This window comes from Haliotis rubra, unplaced genomic scaffold (genome assembly GCF_003918875.1).
Source record: "Haliotis rubra isolate DU_JTF1 unplaced genomic scaffold, ASM391887v1 Scf38, whole genome shotgun sequence".
NCBI classification, from domain to species: Eukaryota; Metazoa; Mollusca; class Gastropoda; order Lepetellida; family Haliotidae; genus Haliotis; species Haliotis rubra.
In genome coordinates this window covers 1183943-1204355 of record NW_025767057.1, presented here as the reverse complement: position 1 = coordinate 1204355, position 20413 = coordinate 1183943, and the positions used below count along the sequence as shown (strand labels likewise).

The window sequence follows — 20413 nt, the reverse complement described above, 5'->3', positions numbered from 1 at the left end:
GGCGTAGCTACCATTTTAAAAAAAGCCCGGGCTTACACATAATTGTTAGAAAGGTTGGACAAGCCATCAATACTATCTAAATATAAAGCCTTGCAACCTATCGGGCTTACACGGAAAAATTGGCTTGCTACGCGCCTGCGGGTGAGCATGTTTGGGCGTTGAGAGATATTTTAAAGGAAGTATTTATATGATTAAATCACTCCGCGATGGAAGACCAGTTTTATTGCAATAGGGATTTTGATTATCGACCAGATAATCTTAACTGGGCGCCAGTTAAACTAGCGATGTAAGTTGGAATTTGATTGGTCAATAGGAAGGACATACAAGGGCATAACTCGTAATAGCCACTGGTGGCGCGACGATCAAACCACGAAATTCCAGCCTAGTTCAGAAGGGGTGGAAAACTGTAAACTCCCTAAAGACAGTTAACTCCCTTGGTTCGGGAACATGCCCCCTCAGGTACAGGACACTGACTGACCTTAATACCGACTACAACTAGTGTCAGCTTTTGTATGACGCAGCCTGGGACCAATGGCCTTCCGCTACCGATCGCGAGCATCACGCCGTCCATGGGTCACTGATAAACAACCCGTGCAGTTACCATGGTTTAGCACGTGGTGGCACAGTTCTCGAAAAGTATTAACACATTTTCGGCTGAATAAACGATAACGACTCAGGCATATTTTTTAAATTGAGGTGGGCGGAAGCACAGGGGCTTGTAACGCTAAAATATGCAATCAAGGTATATACTGTCACTGACGGGGTCTTCGTACTATATATGTGGGCGAAGAACTTAATTATATACAGGTAATATAGGTATTTAGGATGGGAGACGCGGGAGGAACACTTTGTATGTATTGCCACCATGGATACCAACAAACCCAACTAGTTAACTAAGTTTAGTTAACCGCACTGTAATAGGGATAACTTATGAAGAAATTTGCCGGGACCAAAGAAAAGTGTTTACTTATCAGGTCTGTTTAGTTAAGCGGTCTTTACTTAGGCGGTTTCCACTGTATGCAATTTTTAAACCATTGAAACTGCTTCTTGAAATGCAATCTCCGTTGTATGGATCACAGTCTATATATGACGCAGGATATTTGCCTCAACAAATTAAAGTAAATGAGTTTTTCGACCATGTTACTTACATATACATCTGTTACCAGAAAGTTTAAAGTCACCACAGCACCGACCCACTTCTCGAAGACATTCGCCCCGTCGATATGCAGTTTTTGTTCTGAAGTACAAAATGAGTTAGTTTAGATTCGTTTTGAACAAACGTTCCGTATGGGGACTATGTCTCAGAGTGATATGACGGAACAGCCAGAAGTAGTACCATTGCCACTTGTGTGAATCTCATTAGCACAAAACGAACATTGGATTAAACGCTCGATCAGCAGAATGAGCTGACAGTTTGGACGCACAGCAAGACCTTTGGGCCACAACGAAAATGTCCTTGGGTGAGGTGAGGTGAGGTGAGGTGAGGTGAGGTGAAATTGGGTTTAACGTCGTGCTTGAGAATATTTCGCTCATATGACGGCGTGCATGCGTGTGTATGTGTATGAGCGGCTGCTTGTACTAGCCCAGACTTAAGCTGGTTTTATAGTGCTAGCCCAATGTGATACCAAGCCACAGTGAAGCATGAATACCCCACTCAGACACATTATACTAACTCCGAGGCGACCAATCCTTGTTGTACCCATTAATGCCGAGCGCCAGGCAGGGATCAACAAGTACCATATTTTAACGTCTTTTTGGTATGACGCAGTCGGGGATCGAACCCGCGACCTTCCGTTCACCGGGTGGACGCTCTAGCCACTACACCACGGAGGCGGTTGAAAATGTCCTTGGTTTTCACAGTATGATACTCGTATAAAACAGGTGTACAAAATGTATAGATTAGTAGATGATATAACACAGACCCGATGACGTCACAATGCTATGCCATCGCCGCACTGCAAGTCTAATGGTAAGCTGGGCCCCGTCTCGCATATCGCATGGCGCTCGTTAGCGCACGCAAAGGGAGCCGGGAACCAGCTTAGTCTAATGGCAGTACCGTGTTCAGAGATGTACATTTTTCATTGAAAACTAATGAAGAGTGATTTTTTTATGATAAATAGAATCTCACCCCAGTCTCTTCTGATATCAAATATATCAACAATCGGGGTGAGATTCTCAATTTATTCAAAAAGTCATATTTCAGCATCAGCTTTTTTAAAAAGATAAACTAATTTATAATACTTTGATGCATCCCAGACAGCCATGGAATTCATCAAGGTTTATGAAATGAGTCACTCACGCGTAATATCCGCATCTCCATCCCACGGGTCTGAAGAAGACTGGACATGAAACCCACTCCTTGAATGTCCACTTCTTCGGACACCACCTCGTCTCCTGCACCATACACGCTGGCTGGTCGGTCGTCGTCTGCTCCACGCAGCCACCACAGGAAGCTGAAACGTTTATGTGTGTAGCTTACTTCCTGTTGGGTCGGTTCGTATAACTGGCAAGTCACCGAGGTCCGTTTTACTCCGTTTTCATCAATAGTCTAGTTATTTTACGCTCAAAGCACGATCCTCTGGCATCTGTCTTTGGGATCAAGTACAGAGGATTATGCGTCTTGGACAACTGGACCATGCGTCTGCGTTCAAGACTATTGCACTAAAACAACGACTTGTAGTAGTTTAGATCGTTCTAGTTTGCTTTTCTTTTAAGAGATCATACCGCAATGCAATGTGGGTGAGTGAGTATGATTTTACGCAGATTTCTGCAATATCCAAGCAGCATTAAACCAGAAATATACTTTACACATTGCAAGGAATCGAGCTTAGTTCTTCAGAGTGACGAGCGAACGTTTTAACAACTGAGATACCCCATTGCCCCGCCGCAATATTAATGGAACACTCAGATACATCATGTTGTCTTTGAGTAGCCCAGTCCTTCTTTTGTTCCCTGAGTACCGAAAGCCAGGGTAACAATAAATACCATCTATAAACGTCTCTTGGTCTAACGACGACCTTCAACTCTCCGAGAGGACGCTCTGTCCGGCAGTCTTTCACTAACAAACCATGACTTCAGAAGAGTAAACGGTCCTTTGGAAATAAACCAGGTTCTATTCACCAAAGGAAAGCTCATGGGGTATATTGTTGTAATATATTGCAATAATCTGACATAAGAAGGTATGTGTAAACTTACTTGAAGACACGATAAACTTGAAGCCCCCGACACCTCCGTGTTTGGTTCTAAAGAGTACCATCATGGTGTTGTTTTCAGACTGTATCACAGAGGTAGGTGCTTGGCCGCAGCAGAACCTACACAGGGGTGATATGGAGAAAATATAACCCAGATCATATGTAAATACGCACTGAAACATAGAAATGTTCTCAAACCAGTGTAAATGAAATGTGAGTTTGTATTCCCCCATGTGATGTCTAGTCAAAATTGCGTAATTGACAGTTCCCGCGTGTCTCCATGGTAACGAGGCCTCACCTGGCTCCTGTCTTGGCCATGCTGACTCTGTACTTGATTTCAGTATATTCCTCATCACAGACATTTCCACCAAAGCTGTCACAAGATGGTTGTGGGGAAATGAAGCCATCTTGGATTGGCATCAGGTTGACAACCTTGTCATTGGCCGCCTTGAAAGAGAGAAACGCGGGCTTGTAATGTATGCATGAGTGAGTGAGTGAGTGAGTGAGTAGGTTTTACTGTGAAAGGTATTTCATTTGTATCGTAGCCTCAAAGCTGAAAGAGGAAGGGAGCCCGGTGAAGGGAAGTGTCTAACGGTATTGGAAATTGGAATGAAGCCGACAGACAATATTATGATCGGGACGAATCTGGTAACATTATCTGCCATTTCTGACACGATAGAACCATCTTTGGACGGCGGATCGCTCGAACATGGGTGCCCCATCCGCGATAATCTCCAGGGTATACGTTCCGATAAATCTCCACTATACCCTGGATGCATCTGCGGCTCGAGCCGATGATTTTATTACCCTCCCTTGGTTGGCTTTTTATCCAATCAGGTGTCTACGCTGGGAAGTTGAATGATCGTACCAATCACAACTCACTTTCGCTTTTTAAATTATCTTACCGATTAAACTTGGCAACACAATAATATATTGTTGCAGAGGTACTCTGAACGAGGTAGAAGGAGTTCTTAAATATATATTTTTTAAGATTTCAGACATGTCAATTTGTCTGGATGTCTTCCCCCCAAATTTTCGCGGCTGCGACCGCTTTCTTTGTTGGCACTGGCAAGCTCGGTTGTAACGGTGGCTTATCTGATTGGCTACTGTGAGAATGCGGAGCCAGCAAAGGGAGGTAATAAAATCATCGGCTCGAGCCGTAGATGCATCCTGGGTATAGTGGGGATTTATCGGAACGTGTACCTTGGGGATTATCGAGGATGGAGTTCCCCAGATGGAATATTTGCCGCGAGCATCATTGCCGAAGCTATTTAATGCGAGGGTGGAGCTTGGATAGATACTGAAAACTGAGCACACAATTTCATAAAAAATATAAAATTTTCAGAAACCCTAACTGTCTTTAAGTATATAAGAAGCAAAAAAGTCAGCATGGTCACCTGTATTTTTCATCATACCATAAGTGGCAAGAAGGACTACGACTCAAAAATGACTAACCTTGATCAGCCAGTTACACTGCACGTTGGGCTGGTAGTGAAATGGGTACCCGGGAGTTTGGATGGTGTATGTTTCCCGACCCTCGATCTGCACAACTCCACCACAAGACGCTGCAAACAAATAGTTTCATCTTACACTGATGGCTTGTTTGTGAGTGGGTCACACTGAGGACGTACAAGTTGTGTATACAATCGTATGTTATCGTTTGTAGGACAAGATGAGTTGGAAATCTCTAGAAGTGCATTTGTATTTTTAGATGTAAAATGTCTGCGATCCTTGCTATGAACATTCTTCAGTGTCAGTATTTTACATCAATGAATTAAAGAGTTGGTTGATACGCACTACCTACAGATGGCGCTACCAACTGGCACTTGGTTCCTGTAAGGCCTTCCGGGCATTTACACCGGGAGCACTCGTTAGGGTCTGGATAACCCTCATATTGGCACATTCCCTTGACTGGTGAGGATGCGCATCTGTCTAAAAATGAAATCTACATTATTAGCTTAAAACGAGACTTTCATTCCATGGTGTACATTACAACGTTGCATGCTCCGCAGCGTTGATTATGGTCAACCACATTCCCAAAATTTGACATTCATTTCAAAGTGACAAACAAAATGTCGAGAAGATACCTGCTGCAATGTAGTTTATTCACATCATTGGCTTCTACAGGCATTTAAGTTAGAACATGAAGATAGTCATTATATTGGATGATTGGGTATTTCTTTTCTCATCAACAGATACATGACTTAATGATACAAATGTAACAACAAGCCGATGATGTTTCAAGACTTTTTCACATACTTATAAAATTAATTAACTGTTATTAAATTAATTATTCTGTTTAAATGGCCATGAGGCCAATAATACATGTGGAAGATATGAATCAAACTGAATATTGTACAGATCGTCTAACAATATTCACTAAAATTTAAGTTTGACAAATAAAACATTAAATATATTTCACATCTTTTTTTTTGCAATTGTACGGGGGCATTTCAAGCAACATAGTTGATAGCAACATCGGGGCCGTTTTAGCCAATTTGGGGCCGTTTTAGCCAAGCAAAATTGGGGCCGTTTTGTCATGGGGCCGTTTTAGCCTGATCCCGACAAAATTGTAAACATATCAAGCAAAATTTGTGGCTTCAATTTCGAACCTCTACCTTTTCAGTGATAGTCAAAAGTTAAGAAGAAAGCTCGAGTTCAGACATAAAATGTTTATATTTTGTTTGTTGGCTTGTTGGTGGCAGTCTGTAAATAATCGAGTCTGGACCAGACAATACAGACATTTTATGACCGTTGATATACGCAGCTGGGAAAACAGTGACATGTGTCAACCAAGTCATGGCGCCTGACCACACGATCACGTTTGTCGCCTCTTACGATTTAAACCCTGATCTTGACCCGTTGAAAACGTTTTGAGAAACGAAAAGGTTTTGACCCAAACATTATGGGTCCACACACGCTCCTTACCTTTACAGTATGCGAGGTTGGCCTGCTTGGCGTCATAGAAAGACAACATTTGGCGTTGGCCCAGAACGTTCTGTTCCAAAGGTTCCAGAGTTTCTATCGTTGCCTTGCTTCCAACAGAAAACGCCTGGATACAACAAAGACACACGATGTATTGGTCACCCGTCGCCAGGTCAGCATGAAAACATATGCTCGTTAATGCCCAATGCAAAGCGCAATAATAGCGGAAATATAATATTATAAGCGGAAATAATAGAAACCTACGAAATACATTTATCATAATGACACCAAACAACTAAGATGACATATCGTTAACGTGTACGCTTTGATCTCGATGTACGCCATTAGACGAAGTACAAATATGTTGATATATCTGTGAAGTGGTTGAATATGGACATAATCTTGTCTTGAAATACACAATTACTGATATTTGTATGTCCGATTATTTGTTAATTAACGCCACAGTCAGCAATATTCCAGTTCTATGACGGTCTAGGAATACTCGAATCTGGACCAAACGATCTGGTGACTGATATTCCGTCTGGGCACGATGACACGCCATCAATCATGTGATCGAACGTGACCACCCAGACCATCTGGTCGCAGGAGTACCCCAGGGGCAATACTGTCGAGTCGGACAAGCCCTTATATACATGCGTACGTTGACACTGAAGTGTAACAAGACACAGTGTATTTCAGAGGTCAGTTGAATTTGAGTATCATCATGTTAACTTTCAGTTGCCCTCGTCTTAAAATTGATATTTGAAATATCACCTCCTCCGCATCCAGTTGCTACCACTGTGTGAAACCTTGGAAGGATTCTTACCGTGGCGCCATAGTGCATGACAGATCCTATATCGTATGGCACATCCAGGTTGTCAAGGTAACGCCAAGATTCTTTTAAGAAGTTGAAGTCCTCGCCGACGCGGACGTTCTCATACTTGACCCTGATGTGGTCGTCACGGTCAGGGCGAGAATGCTCGTGCCAAAACCCAATAGCGTGTCCCAGCTCATGCACTACGATGCCCAGCTGTTGGAACAAGAACCATGTCATAAATAGGGCATGTCTATGATCTACTACCCAGTGTATATATCCATCACAAAATAACCACTACCTAGACCCAGCTTCGATTCGAAGGCTTCTGTTCACGTTGTCTTGTTTGTTATTTTAGCAATATAGCAATATTCCTGGTATATTTCTGTGGTCTGTAAGTAAAGGAGTCTGGGCCAGACAATCCAGTGATCAATACATGAGCATCGATCTACGCATTTGGGATTCGATGACATGTGTCAACCTAGTAACCCGATCCCGTCAGTCGCCTCTTACGACAAGCATGGGTTGCTGAAGACCAATTCTAACCCGGATCTTCACGGATTTTCACATTGTCGCATTCGAAGCCATGACAGTTACAATATAACCTGGTATTTAACATCACAGAATAAACATGTTACATTATCTTGCCTAATCGAAGATAGGACGCCGCACACAGTAGGAAGTGTATGTACTGTTAGCGCCCGTTATTGAAAGGGGAAGTAAGGTTCAAGATTATTCTACTTCTTTAGTGAAGTACAAGTGTCATATCCTGTGTGCGTGCGGTGCGTGCGTGCGTGCGTGTTGTACTTTAACGTTTTTTGGTATGAGGCGGCCAGAATATCGAACCATCGATTTATTTCTGTCCCAGTAGACAACTAAATACCATCATAGCAGCCTTTGTTATCTCTGGTCATAGTAACTGCCCTTTAAGGTCGTGTTAAGACCGAGTGGACCTTTCTGATACATGTGACATGCATCCTCTCAAAGCGCTTTTGAGCAGTTATACTGACTGGATTCTTGCGCTATATAAGTTCTTAGTTGATGATGATGATGATGATGATGATGTTATCGTACGTAACAGAATCTTAGATAACATCTATATAAAAAGCAGAAACATATACTTTAACTGGTTTTAGTTAAATAATTACCACCTCATAGATATGATCATATGGTGTATTTCATAAGAAACATTCGACTTACAGAGAAACAGCCTTCTCCCACTGATATTTCCTGTAGTTTAAATGCATTCTCCTTGCCGACATAGGACCAGCATCTAGGGACAAAGACAAACGAGGCATCAAAGAATCCATGAATCCAAATAAGATGAGTATCGTAAACTTTCAGACCATCCATATGTGGAATGATGACATATACAATTAGTGATCTAGAGTCTTCCCCCAGAAGAACTATCTAAAGGTTAGTCATTATATCTAGTATATCAGTGATCAAGATATTCTATGGGTTAATGCTTCTTTATTCTTTCCCTCACAACGTTTCGGGATCACAACAGTTCCCTTCAGCAGGTGAAGTGACAGTTCACTCTAATGATCCCGAAACGTTGTGTGGGAAAGAAAAAGAAACATAAATCCATAAAATATCTTGGTCATCCATAACAACTTCTAAATGTCACTAAAAGACATCATACTATTTCAGTGTATGAAAGACGAATTTAGGGAGGCCTGGAATTAGGGCCAATCATCGGTCGCAGTAACACATTCGGGCAGGTCATGCTCACGTTGTTTCCAGAGATTCTAGGTTAGAATTGATAACTTAAAAACAATACGGACGCACACGCATACACACACACTCACGCAGTTGAGATATACTAATGCACAGACGCACAGACGCAAAGACACAACACCGCCACACATAGGCACGCATGCATTCTTTGAACAAATTCACTGGACTTGCAAAAGTCTATAAGGTAATAATTAATACTTTAAATGATAATTTCTAAAGAAAAGAAAAATATGACAGACTGGAGCCCTTGCACAAGTCTCTAAGTGAAAAATTAATAGTTTGAATGATAATTTCGAAAAACAAATATAAATAACAGACTGGGGTCCGCTTATCTAGACTTGCCTCTTTAAAGGATAGAATTACTATACATGCGTGGGGTTAGCACTCCGTACAGACATGGAGCAAAGCTCCATAAATTCACCTACCCGGTGTGTTTCCTGAACAATAACACAGGGCTGAGAGTGGTATCAGCTGGAACCTCTTGGAACCGGATGCAAGTGTTTTCCTCCCAGTGTCGCACACCTTCCAGGATGTGACCCTTCTCCGTCATGTCTGCAACACCCGTCTCTACATCACCAACAACACCGGTAACAACATAGCCCATCGCAAACTCAAACTTAAGTGAGTGAGTGAGTGAGTTGGGTTTTACGCCGCTTTTAGCAATATTCCAGCAATATCACGGCTGGGGACACCAGAATGGGCTTCACACATTGTACCCATGTGGGGAATCGAACCCGGGTCTTCAGCGTGACGAGCGAACGCTTTAACCACTAGGCTACCCCACCGCCCCTCAAACTTAAGACTGAAAGCGAAACTTATATAGCACCTACTCACTAAAGCTCAATTTGTCATCAAATCGATAGGGTATGGGCAGCGTCCACCACTTGTCCTGGTTGGCTGTTATCTTCCGTTTGCGACGTCGTTTGGAGATGGAGTTGAGTATCTCCCTGGCTTCCTCCACCCTGAGACGGATGTCGCCTTGAAACAGAACCTCGTTTAACAACACAGCTTCCTGGAAATAGAGACGTTGGCCGTTCACCAGTTATCATCAATCGTCTATTGTCAATCTTAATGTATGCTCTATCCATAGGGAGATGGGATAGCCTAGTGGTCACTCACTCTATACATAATTCTGAATAATACACTATATACAACAGTGTGTGAAAGAACCTGGCTTAATATTTATTGGAATAGCTCAAATATGTTATACTGGATTACGAAAATCATCTCGTCTTTGGCACCAGGGTACTGCATACCTGTGGGCATCAGCGAGTGGGATTTAGAGTTATCTCCCCTGGTTATTGTTTACGATGGTTCGAGAAATTTCAGTATGGAATTTATCGCGCGCAGGAAGCTTACTGTTCGAGGTCGTTGTCGAACTACCTTGCGTCTCATTCATCAACATGCTAAGTGCAGATTTGATAGCTATTTGAATACATTGAATTACCTTCTGGCTTTCACTGGGGGATGGGGGTGGGGAGGGTGGACATTTTATTTTCACCCGAGTTTCAAAAGGGGGTGGGGGGTGCGCGCACCCCTGTACCTCCTTCCTGGATCCGCCTATGCTTCAATGCCTATTATGAACTCAAGATCAGAATTATATCACAATACGTTTGACAGTGACAATTCTGAAGGTATGTCAGTGCACTTACATTATTTCTAGGGCCTGTTACTTAAGGCTGCTGCTACTTATTTGTCGTACTGTGATTCATTTATCATTGTGAACCCGTGCGTCTCAACATACCCGCAGTGACCCACGCGTGTGGGAGAATGTACTTAATGATATGATTTATACATGATGTGATTTTGTTTTGTTTATCCTTTGACGACGACAATGGTCGACAACATAAATCTTTATGTCAAAGAGGCAAAAAATTCTTTCCGCAAGTAAAATATTTCAAGAACTATGTGTGAGACGGGACTGCACATTGGGTGTGATTTGCCATAGGGGAATATGACATCCAACTACTATGAACGTAAATGACGACGGATCAGCGGATGACAGATAGCACCGGAAATGTGACGACAGTATTTACCTAATAGCCGTTGCGATTATATAAACAAAGTAAAAAATAACGCCACAAGGCTCTGAATCTCAACTGAAATATTGGGGACAAAATGTACTCAATAAAATTGGAATTCTGTGAGTAAGAATGTTTGAGACGCCATTGCTGGGATAATAAAATGTCATTATGTCAAAGTCAGTGACAGACAGACGACCTCACGACAGACAAAATGTCACGATATATGACGATTTGACCTCCAGTCAGGTGAGCTAAAATGTGAATGAAATGAAGACGACATTTAGACATCAATCATGTATTTGACCGACTCTCGTATAATTGACCTGTAAGCACTTCTTCTATATTTTCATTCCGCATTTTTATATTCTGTGTATGAAATGATTAAATAAAGATTCACATTTCAGCAGCTGCAGATATCATGCAACATCATTCCTTCAAGCTAGTGATGAAAATCAGTTACTGTATTAAAGTATTCTTATCGCAATTTCGATTTAAGAGCCCAGTCGTCGTTGGAGGTCTCACTGAGTACCCCCCACCCATGCTTGTCTCCACCTGGTGGTGACTTCCAGGTGTGACTAGAATAGGAAGGCTTCAGATTCACTACATATGATTACTGAACATTAGTGAAGAAAATCCCATAAAATTGTTGTTCTTGTGAAAGGTACTTACCCTTCACATGAACAACAGTTTAATGGGATTTTAATGGGATTTCGTTCGGTTGTTGTTTTTTTTTGTGTTTTTTTATCCAACTTATTTAATTAATGTTTAGGTGTTGGGGTAAGTTATAATGTATATTTTTAAAGAAGTACATTAACAATCCATTAACGATAGTCCAGTCCACTGGAATGAACTTCCAGATCTCATACAGAACAGTACTGACTTTCAAATATCCCAGCAAAAAGTGAAAACCCTGCTGTTTCAAAGAGCCTTTGACCTGCGCCTTCGAGCAACATTTTGACTTTAGGCGCCATATGAATTTGAACTTGAATTTGAACTTTATGATTACAGTTAGAAAGTTAAACGGTGTCCTTGATAGTTCTATTTGTAGGTGATGTGAGGTGAGGTGAAATGAAACGGCGTTTTACCGCGACAACGAAACCGCTCTATCCGCAACACCATGATGGCGCCCCATGTGTATAGGGTATCGCTAACACACTTCTATGGAAAACCGTTGGGGAATCCAACAGAAGCTCAGACATGTTCAGAAATTCAGACGTTCATACATATATGTATGAGTGCCTGACATGCATTCGCAGTATACCGGATCACATATAGGAAGCTACAGATCAGTTAAATCCTATGCCGTCATTTGAATAATATAGCATGATAATTCCTTAAGCATGATTCGATTTGCGTTAATGAAGAAGATATTTTACAATAACTGACAGGTTTTAGATGTAATCTGTACGTACTCTTGATATGTACGTATATGTCTCGCGGCCACGCCTAGCACGTGCGGAGCAGGTGAAGGGATCTTGCGTGGCCTGGAGGCAGAAGGCAAGATGGCGGACATACTGGCGGGAGTTTCTGATGGCAGACGATAACAGATCAGCAATTAAAACCGATGTAGGGGCCCGGGGACAATGGATCAAATTATGACATCTTCGTTATTGTCCCATTTCGCAATCATAGTGAGGTCTATATCACGATTGTTTCTGTTTCAAAGCGAGACTACTATGCTGATTCTGGTCATATCGTCCGTATTTGGTAATTGAAGAGGTATATCTCAGATAGACAATAACCTTCTGAGATAAGGTATATCGCAGACTGAAAACACACTACTGCGATCAGGTATATCTCAGACAGACAATAATCTTCTGACAACAGGTTTGTCATAGACAGACAATAAGCTTTGAGATCAGGTTTGTCATACACAGACAATAGGCTTTGAGATCAGGTTTGTCGTAGGCTGACATTAAGCTTTTGAGATCATGTTTGTCATAGACTGACAGTACGCTTTTGAGATCAGGTATGTCATAGACTGACAATAAGTTTTTGAGATCAGGTATGTCATAGACTGACAATAAGCTTTTGAGATCAGGTATGTCATAGACTGACAATAAGCTTTTGAGATCAGGTATGTCATAGACAGACAATAAGCTTTTGAGATCAGGTATGTCATAGACTGACAATAGGCTTTTGAGATCAGGTATGTCATAGACTGACAATAAGCTTTTGAGATCAGGTTTGTCATAGACTGACAATAAGCTTTTGAGATCAGGTATGTCATAGACTGACAATAAGCTTTTGAGATCAGGTATGTCATAGACTGACAATAAGCTTTTGAGATCAGGTATGTCATAGACTGACAATAAGCTTTTGAGATCAGGTACGTCATAGACTGACAATAAGCTTTTGAGGTCAGGTTTGTCATAGACTGACAATAAGCTTTTCAGATCAGGTTTGTCATAGACTGACAATAAGCTTTTGAGATCAGGTATGTCATAGACTGACAATAAGCTTTTGAGATCAGGTATGTCATAGACTGACTATAAGCTTTTGAGATCAGGTATTTCATACACTGACAATAAAGCTTTTGAGATCAGGTTTGCCATAGAGTGTCATAGATTAAACCGATTAGCAACTGAAACTATACCATCTATATAAACTATACAGGAAATCTCAGTTGATATCATCATGAATGATTTGAAACTCGACATATTTTTCCTGACGTTAAGTCTGCCCTATTTTGATAAATACAATTGATACAAAACCTTTGTATGTGTACAGTTTAACCCATGCATTCACATAATACAAAACTGCTGATAGGTAGCTTTGACATCTTACCTTACCAAATGATTATCAATCACGTATCACATGTTATACATTGTTGGAGGGGTTAGAAGTGCTACTGCTACTACTACTACTACTACTACTACTACTACTACTACTACTACTACTACTTCTGTAATTATGTGACTACGTCACTGCATAAGCAAAACTTCAATTCGATTCCTCTGAAAATTACAATTGGATGCGATTAAAATGTACATATAATTTATGCGGTGCTTAACCCTGTTAGGTGTTGATATTAACACTGACAGCTATAAAGTGAAAGATGTTTAAAAAGCCTTTAACCTAAATCCAATTACCCATATAACTGCGATAGTCAACTGCCTCTGGCTGACATTGACATGAGAATAAACCCATGTACGCTCCATCTTGAGGCTAATTGAAACGTATTCCCAGCATGCTTTGCGCTGACACTTCTATCGTGCTGTCAATCAGATATTGACCATACCGAAGTTCTGATAATATCAACGTACTTCCGGTTTAAGAACATAGGGCCGCCCAAGGCTAACACACCTAGCGGTATGTCGGCAGAACATTGGCTGGACTACTTGTTTGTTTGCTGGTGTCACCTGTTTACCTGAGAGCGCATTCCCTCACGTACACGTTGAGAAGGAAATATACGGGCAGGTAGCCTTGTGGAAGAAGCAGTCGGTTGTCGTAACAAAGATCCGGGTTTTATTCCACGCAAGGACCGAGTGAAGCCGGATGTCCCGACGGGATTAATGTAGTGACTGTATAAATTCTATTGTCTTATGAAATGGGCAAGTTATGCCCCTATAATTACAATAGATCACCATACACCAATATTCTTCACGTGTCAGTTTGTCAGATTTGCTAACAGGAAACACTGGTACTCACAGTCGCGTTGTAAGTGTCCTGCTTCAGAAAGCCTGTTCGGAAAGTATTCAGTGTTCGGTTGACTGGACGACCGGCCTGAAAAAACAAAACAAATATTTGAAAATTTACTTCTTTTCAAAGTCAAACCCAATTCATGAATGTTGATAATAAATTAAACTCATAGACTTAGTTAAAAATATAAGGTACCTGACATTCGAAATGTTATCTGTGATGTCATTTGAAGAGAGCTGTACATTTTGTATTTGCAGCAATAGAGCTTTTTGTATCCATATATTGGACTCTTTCATTCTCATCGGATTATATTCAAGGGGATGGGGGCATCGGTGTACGAATTCCTGAACACCCGGTGTCCTCATTGTTGCAATGTTTTATATGCGTTGTTACGTTTCAATTTTCACAGCTATGTTGGGTCGCGACATTGACGTCTGTTTCTAAAGGCATCAGGTAATTTAACGACCGGAATGTACTGCAAGAAGTTCGTGTGTTGGTTAGCAAATGGCCAGATACAACTGTTAGTCAGTCTCAAAATGCGTCTGTGATAAATTGTTTCAAAGGTAAGTATAAAGGTTTGTGCACGTTGGTTATATCATAACAGTTTTTTCAAAGACCGGAATGAAGTACTGGAAGTGGGCGTATCGGTTAACAAACGGCCACATACACCGTTGTGTCCGTCAGTCGTACGGATCCGCTGATGGCGTGTTTTAAGTTCAGAATCGCCTCGATAATGATCCTTGATCTGGCAGCACCAAATCTCTACTTGATCATGACTTATCGTTACAACTGTCTACCACTTGAAGCACATCAGGGGGTTCCTTGGTTTGCCTTGATATATTGTTAACCGCGGCGTCAAGTAACCTATATGATGGAGTCGAAATTAATCTACATTTGAATACAATTTAAACAATAAGATTTTTTAAAAACCCATACCTAAAAATAACAAAACAATGCTAAATGCAGAGACAATTGCACGATTCCGATTCTATCAATAAGTACTAAATTCAAAAGTAGGAACCATTGAGGTTGAAAAGTTGTTTTGTACTTCACGATTGTGGTAAAATCTTTCGAAGGTTAGAAACAAGTGTTTTGATGTTCAGATTTCTGACATCACAATAGATGTTTTTAAAAGACATCGTTTTTGCGCATGTGATATTTGTGGAATCTAGCTATCTACTTCACATCTCATTACCCATCGAATGAGTAACACTGTAGCTCACCTGTCTGACATCCGGATTGTTCACATTGAAGTTGATCTATTCACGATAACACGACTGAGATGGGTACAAATATGTAGACTATGTAGACATATCCTAACAATATACACTTTTGTGACGTCATATGCTTTGTCTTTATAAATGAATGAAGCATTTAGGATGTAGCCTAAAGCAAAACGGGAAAATGACTTGAACTGTAAATTGTGAAAATCCAAATCACTTAAGAAACGTTACTTTCACAGAACACAGGAAAAGTCAACCCGATGACAAGATACTGAGATGGGGATATGTTTCTGGACACTCGACTCCGGTTATCTCGAATATTTCTCGATTTGAAGCATGATCCGTGTATGTTAACATGTATTCTACTTTAATCGAATCACGTGGTCTTCAATAACTGCTTTATCCGTTCGTGAATTTCGGGATAGAGAAGTGAACCTCCTTAACATCATAATAACCTAAGTTACTCTTTAATTTCTGTTTTGTCTGTGCGAGACGAAACCCTTTCGTCAGTAGGTGATGCTGTAAGGAATGTTTAGTGTTGGATGGACGAAACACCGTGTCTGTAGTCTGTAATACAAACCTTGAAACAAATATATATAAAAAAACCAATGCAAGTCTAGATTTTGTGGCAAGTCTAGATTACCACAGTTTCACGCTCTGAAAATGAAGAAAGTCTCAGGGTTCCTTTTCATTATATCTTATTTTTTAAATTATGAACTTTTTTTATGCAAAATATGTTCATTTCAGAGACTCGTTGTTAGTCAAAGGCATCTGAGGCTATTAACAGCATCAGTCATTGTTGAACTTGAACAGACATTCGTCCGTCACACATTACATATATTCTATGTGCACACTCGTCAAGTAAAGCTTTGTTGTTCAACGTTGCATATTGCACAATCCAGAAATATGACGTCTGTCAATAATCGAATAAGGTAATCACGTGATCGATATTGTGAGCACAGATACACGTCATCCGCATACGATGACAGAATTGTATCCAGGTCCTTTTAGACTCGCCCAGTCTTATAGATAGTATAGTTTAAAAGCCAACTGTAAGCAAACTCCATAACTTGGAGAAGCGAGACAGCAGAAAGGAAAACACACGGACAGCGTTAAAACAGTGGTAACATTTGTAAATTTAATAACTTGGTTTCTGAAAAAGGTGTAGAGTTGTACGACAGTTTTCAAATTACCTTTAATAATAGGTCACACACATATTATATCGATTTAATTTCAGTTGTGGACTTGTGGTGATTGACATTCATTCATGCATGTTGGAGAGACGTAGACAAATCGAGTAGTGTGGCCCAAGTCTATGGCTGTCGTGTAAAACATATACACATGCTGGGATTTCGTAGAAGTATTACCCGATAGATGAACGACGGATTGTAATATTGTGGGCAAGTAGGGACATTGTACTCAACATCTGTGTAAACACAGACATGTTGTAGATACTTTGATCTCTGTCCCTTCTTACATGTCGTTGTCGTCTTTCCAGAATATCTTCTGAGCTGGCTTGCAATACGAAATGATTGGTATTTCTTATATGGTGCTCTTTGCACAAATATGAGACCTATACAGTAAATGGAAGTGGGTAACTTTTTTGAGAATATAGAAAATGTTAGAGTGGGTGAGAGTTTAGTTTTACGCCGCTTTTAGCAATAATCCAGCAATATCACGGCGAGGGACATCACAAATGGGCTTCACATTTTACCCATGTAGGGAATCGAATCCGGGTCTTCGGCGTGACGGGCGAACGCTTTAACCACTAGGCTACCCAACCGCCCATATCATGTTAGAGGTATTAATGGTGTACAAACATTTTGATTTGATATACCCATTGGTCAATAGCCACGTACAATAAGTAAAGAATCAGCCACGTACTATAAGTTAAGAATCAGAGGACTTCAAAAATGTTTGAGCATTTAATATTCAACACTTAATTTGTTAAACATCAACACAGTATCCTTCGAAATAACAGAGAATTACATATTGCACATGAAACATGTCATACACAAGAATGTTTGAGACATTCCAACACTACCCAGTGTCTCCCCAAGGCAGTCATTACATGCTAATGGCGACATGCACCTACTCAATAGAGGATATTTCATAATCGCTATAAATAATTAAGCCAAGCCTGTTAGCGGGAAAACGGCGAAGATATCCATTGAAAATATGGTACTTGTGCATGGACTACTTTCCTTACGGCTATCCGTTATTATCCGGACAAAGTGCATCCTGTGATGACACGACGATAATAAGTTGTGATGAAGATAGTTTGAGAGATTGTCTTGAGGGTGTTAAATATCTGATGGAGTGAGTCTTGTCACTGAGACGCTGTGTTAGGTAACCCTACACTGGTATGAACTATCGTCCATTTCTTTACGTAGCCTTATACAATGACAGTACTCCAGTGGCCAGTCCCAGTCGTGCGTCTAATGGAGGTACGCCCAAAGTGCTGTTGTCTAACATTATACAGACCCTTTAAAATATTTCAGAGGTAAAGGCAAAGATGCCAACACAGACTAGGGTAGCATTATGCCATTTTAATACAGATTGTGGTCAGAGAACTATCTTTCCGGTTAAAACGCCTGCTCCTCTCGTAGGTAAAGAAAGGAACCAGACACCATTTTGCATTAAAACCCAACAAATGTTTCGTGAAATTTAAAATGTGCTTAAATGTCAATTAAAGAAACATAATCAATTTTAAGATTCAATTTTAGAACACGTTACCATTATTTCATTTAGCATATTTAAAAATATAGACAGTGACTGGTTCTCTGCTACTAAAATTCAAACTATGGATCGGAACATTGTCCATTTCCCCCTTGTTTGTCTTTTTAAGGCGAAGTATATTTGGCGAATGACAACAGATCAAATGAGCTGGGTGGAGGTTGGGGTGGGGGTGAGGGGTGGGATGGTATCGTTGGCAGGCGTCGACATGAGGAGGTGGGACATGATGGTAATGATGGATGGAACTCATCGCAAGAATTGTTTTTATTCGAAAATGGACAACGTTTCACCATGATCGAACGAACTGTCGAGATAGTAGCAGGTTCAACTCTCGAGACAATACTTTCATGTAATGTTTTCTTCCTCAAATTGCATATCACTGATGTCTGCAACTCTACACAACGACGACAGCAGAAGAACTATCTCTGGACATAATCTGGCAAATGTCAAGAAATTGATAATATAAATATCATGACTCACGTAAACGGCCCTACTATCACCACAAGCGATATGCTAATCTATATGTTTGCCTACAGTCCCTGTAGATGTGTTTATATCAGGGCTGTGCTTCCTTAAATGGATTGTACATGATGTCTTGAAGGGGGGTGCCAGCGGGTGTCCATAAAACACTCTCATGACAGTGTTCAGCGGTATATGACCGTAACATTATGTCCTATTGAAAACACATCTACATTTCGATTATAGCAAATGAGTCTTGTGGCAATATAGAATTTAAAAAGACTATATAATGGTGTTAAAATATGACATAAAGAACGCATTAGAATGAGGTAATTACATTATGTTTAACAAAGTCATTCGAAAACAATGTAATGATGGTAAAGGATTTTAGAAACTAAATCTCCGCGATGAAGAAACAACAGAGATATCTGAATCACTAAAGGAATGCGCCTTTCTTAATACATCAATGCAACTCATTTACTGTTAATAATATCTAATCAAAATTCCATGCATATTCATGGGACATGCACACGTGACAGCATCACTTTTACATGTGAAACTAGTACTGTAGGAGGGGGGAGAGAGAGAGTGGCGCCACAGATAATTTTTACGGCAACATGGAGATGGAAAGACTATGTCTAAATGACAGTCTTAAATAGATTTGACATATGGGTTTTAGGGAGTGTAGCAAAATATACCTCACAGGTAATCTTTTGTACAATTGTATATAATGCTACAGAATGTTACTTACAGTTATTTCATCACGATGAATAAGTTAAGGTACACGAGTATAAATATAAGTTACGACAAAACCATTGCAATAATCATGTGAAATGTCTGCCAAAAATCTGCCAGAGTGGATAGGTCAACTGCGATTATATCACGAGCGTGTGTTTAGTAATTACTAACAAATAGTGATGATAGCAGGTGGTCCCAAAAATGACAGCAGATCCTGCCCCGCCGATGGCACCTGTCACAAACACATGTTAAGGAAAGTCAGTTGTCGATTTGAACAAACACGGGAACGATTGGAACTAGTTAAAATAGTGAAGCGAATCTGACATCATTTGAAACAATCCTATTTGGCGCTCTTTGAATTCTTGGTAGAAAGAGCGTGCTCGATTGTACCTCAAAAGTCGTAGTGTAAACAACGATGCCAGGAGCTGCAGGAATTCTGCTCGATATATAGGGGAAGTTGCCTATTGGAAAGTTGCAGTTTTCTACAGAGTGTTTGTGACATGAGTGTTTGTAATATGAAATGGTACCATTCAAACTGCATTTGAGAGCAATGAGGTCACATTGATTACTGATGCCAACCCAGGTGCTGACCCTCGTGGAACTGTGCAAAAATATATTTCCTATTTCTGTTTCTTTACTTGTAAGCAGCGGAATCTCTGCACTTCTAGGTTCCAGTCTGTATTCAAAATTAACGGCTTGACTTGTTGGTCTATCGATCACGTGATTGTCTGATTTGTTTGAGGCCGCCGTGTCATGGCAGGAATAATGGCTGTTTGAATGGCGGGTGCGGGTGCTGCGGCTATATCTCCTTTCTGCCATTACCCCCAAACTTGTACTCTTAGATGTTATCGATGAGGAAGTCAAGAACTTCACTTATCGTTTTCTCAGTAAACTAGAGATGGTATTTTCTTCACATTATTG

The 20413-nt window shown here is 40.6% G+C and overlaps 1 protein-coding gene across 1 annotated transcript; it reads right to left on the bottom strand.

Annotated features, from left to right (window-relative positions):
- Positions 1 to 2272: 2272 nt before the first annotated feature.
- On the bottom strand, positions 2273 to 15570 carry LOC124286242 (zinc metalloproteinase nas-36-like). The gene is made up of 11 exons (XM_046722586.1): positions 15560 to 15570; positions 14994 to 15081; positions 14346 to 14420; positions 9505 to 9682; positions 9096 to 9237; positions 8131 to 8203; positions 6943 to 7146; positions 6120 to 6243; positions 4647 to 4756; positions 3490 to 3638; positions 2273 to 2453 (listed from the first exon to the last, which is right to left on the bottom strand). The coding sequence occupies exons 1-11, from the start codon at positions 15568 to 15570 to the stop codon at positions 2273 to 2275; spliced, it is 1335 nt and encodes a 444-aa protein (XP_046578542.1).
- Positions 15571 to 20413: the final 4843 nt, after the last annotated feature.

Bases quoted from the DNA above. Each gene is read 5' to 3' on its own strand.
- LOC124286242 (XM_046722586.1), bottom strand. The intron at 4,757-6,119 runs GTAAGGAGCGTG...ATTTGTTTGCAG, and splicing joins CAACCTCGCATACTGTAAAG to CGTCTTGTGGTGGAGTTGTG. The intron at 3,639-4,646 runs GTTAGTCATTTT...CTCTCTTTCAAG, and splicing joins AGTGTAACTGGCTGATCAAG to GCGGCCAATGACAAGGTTGT.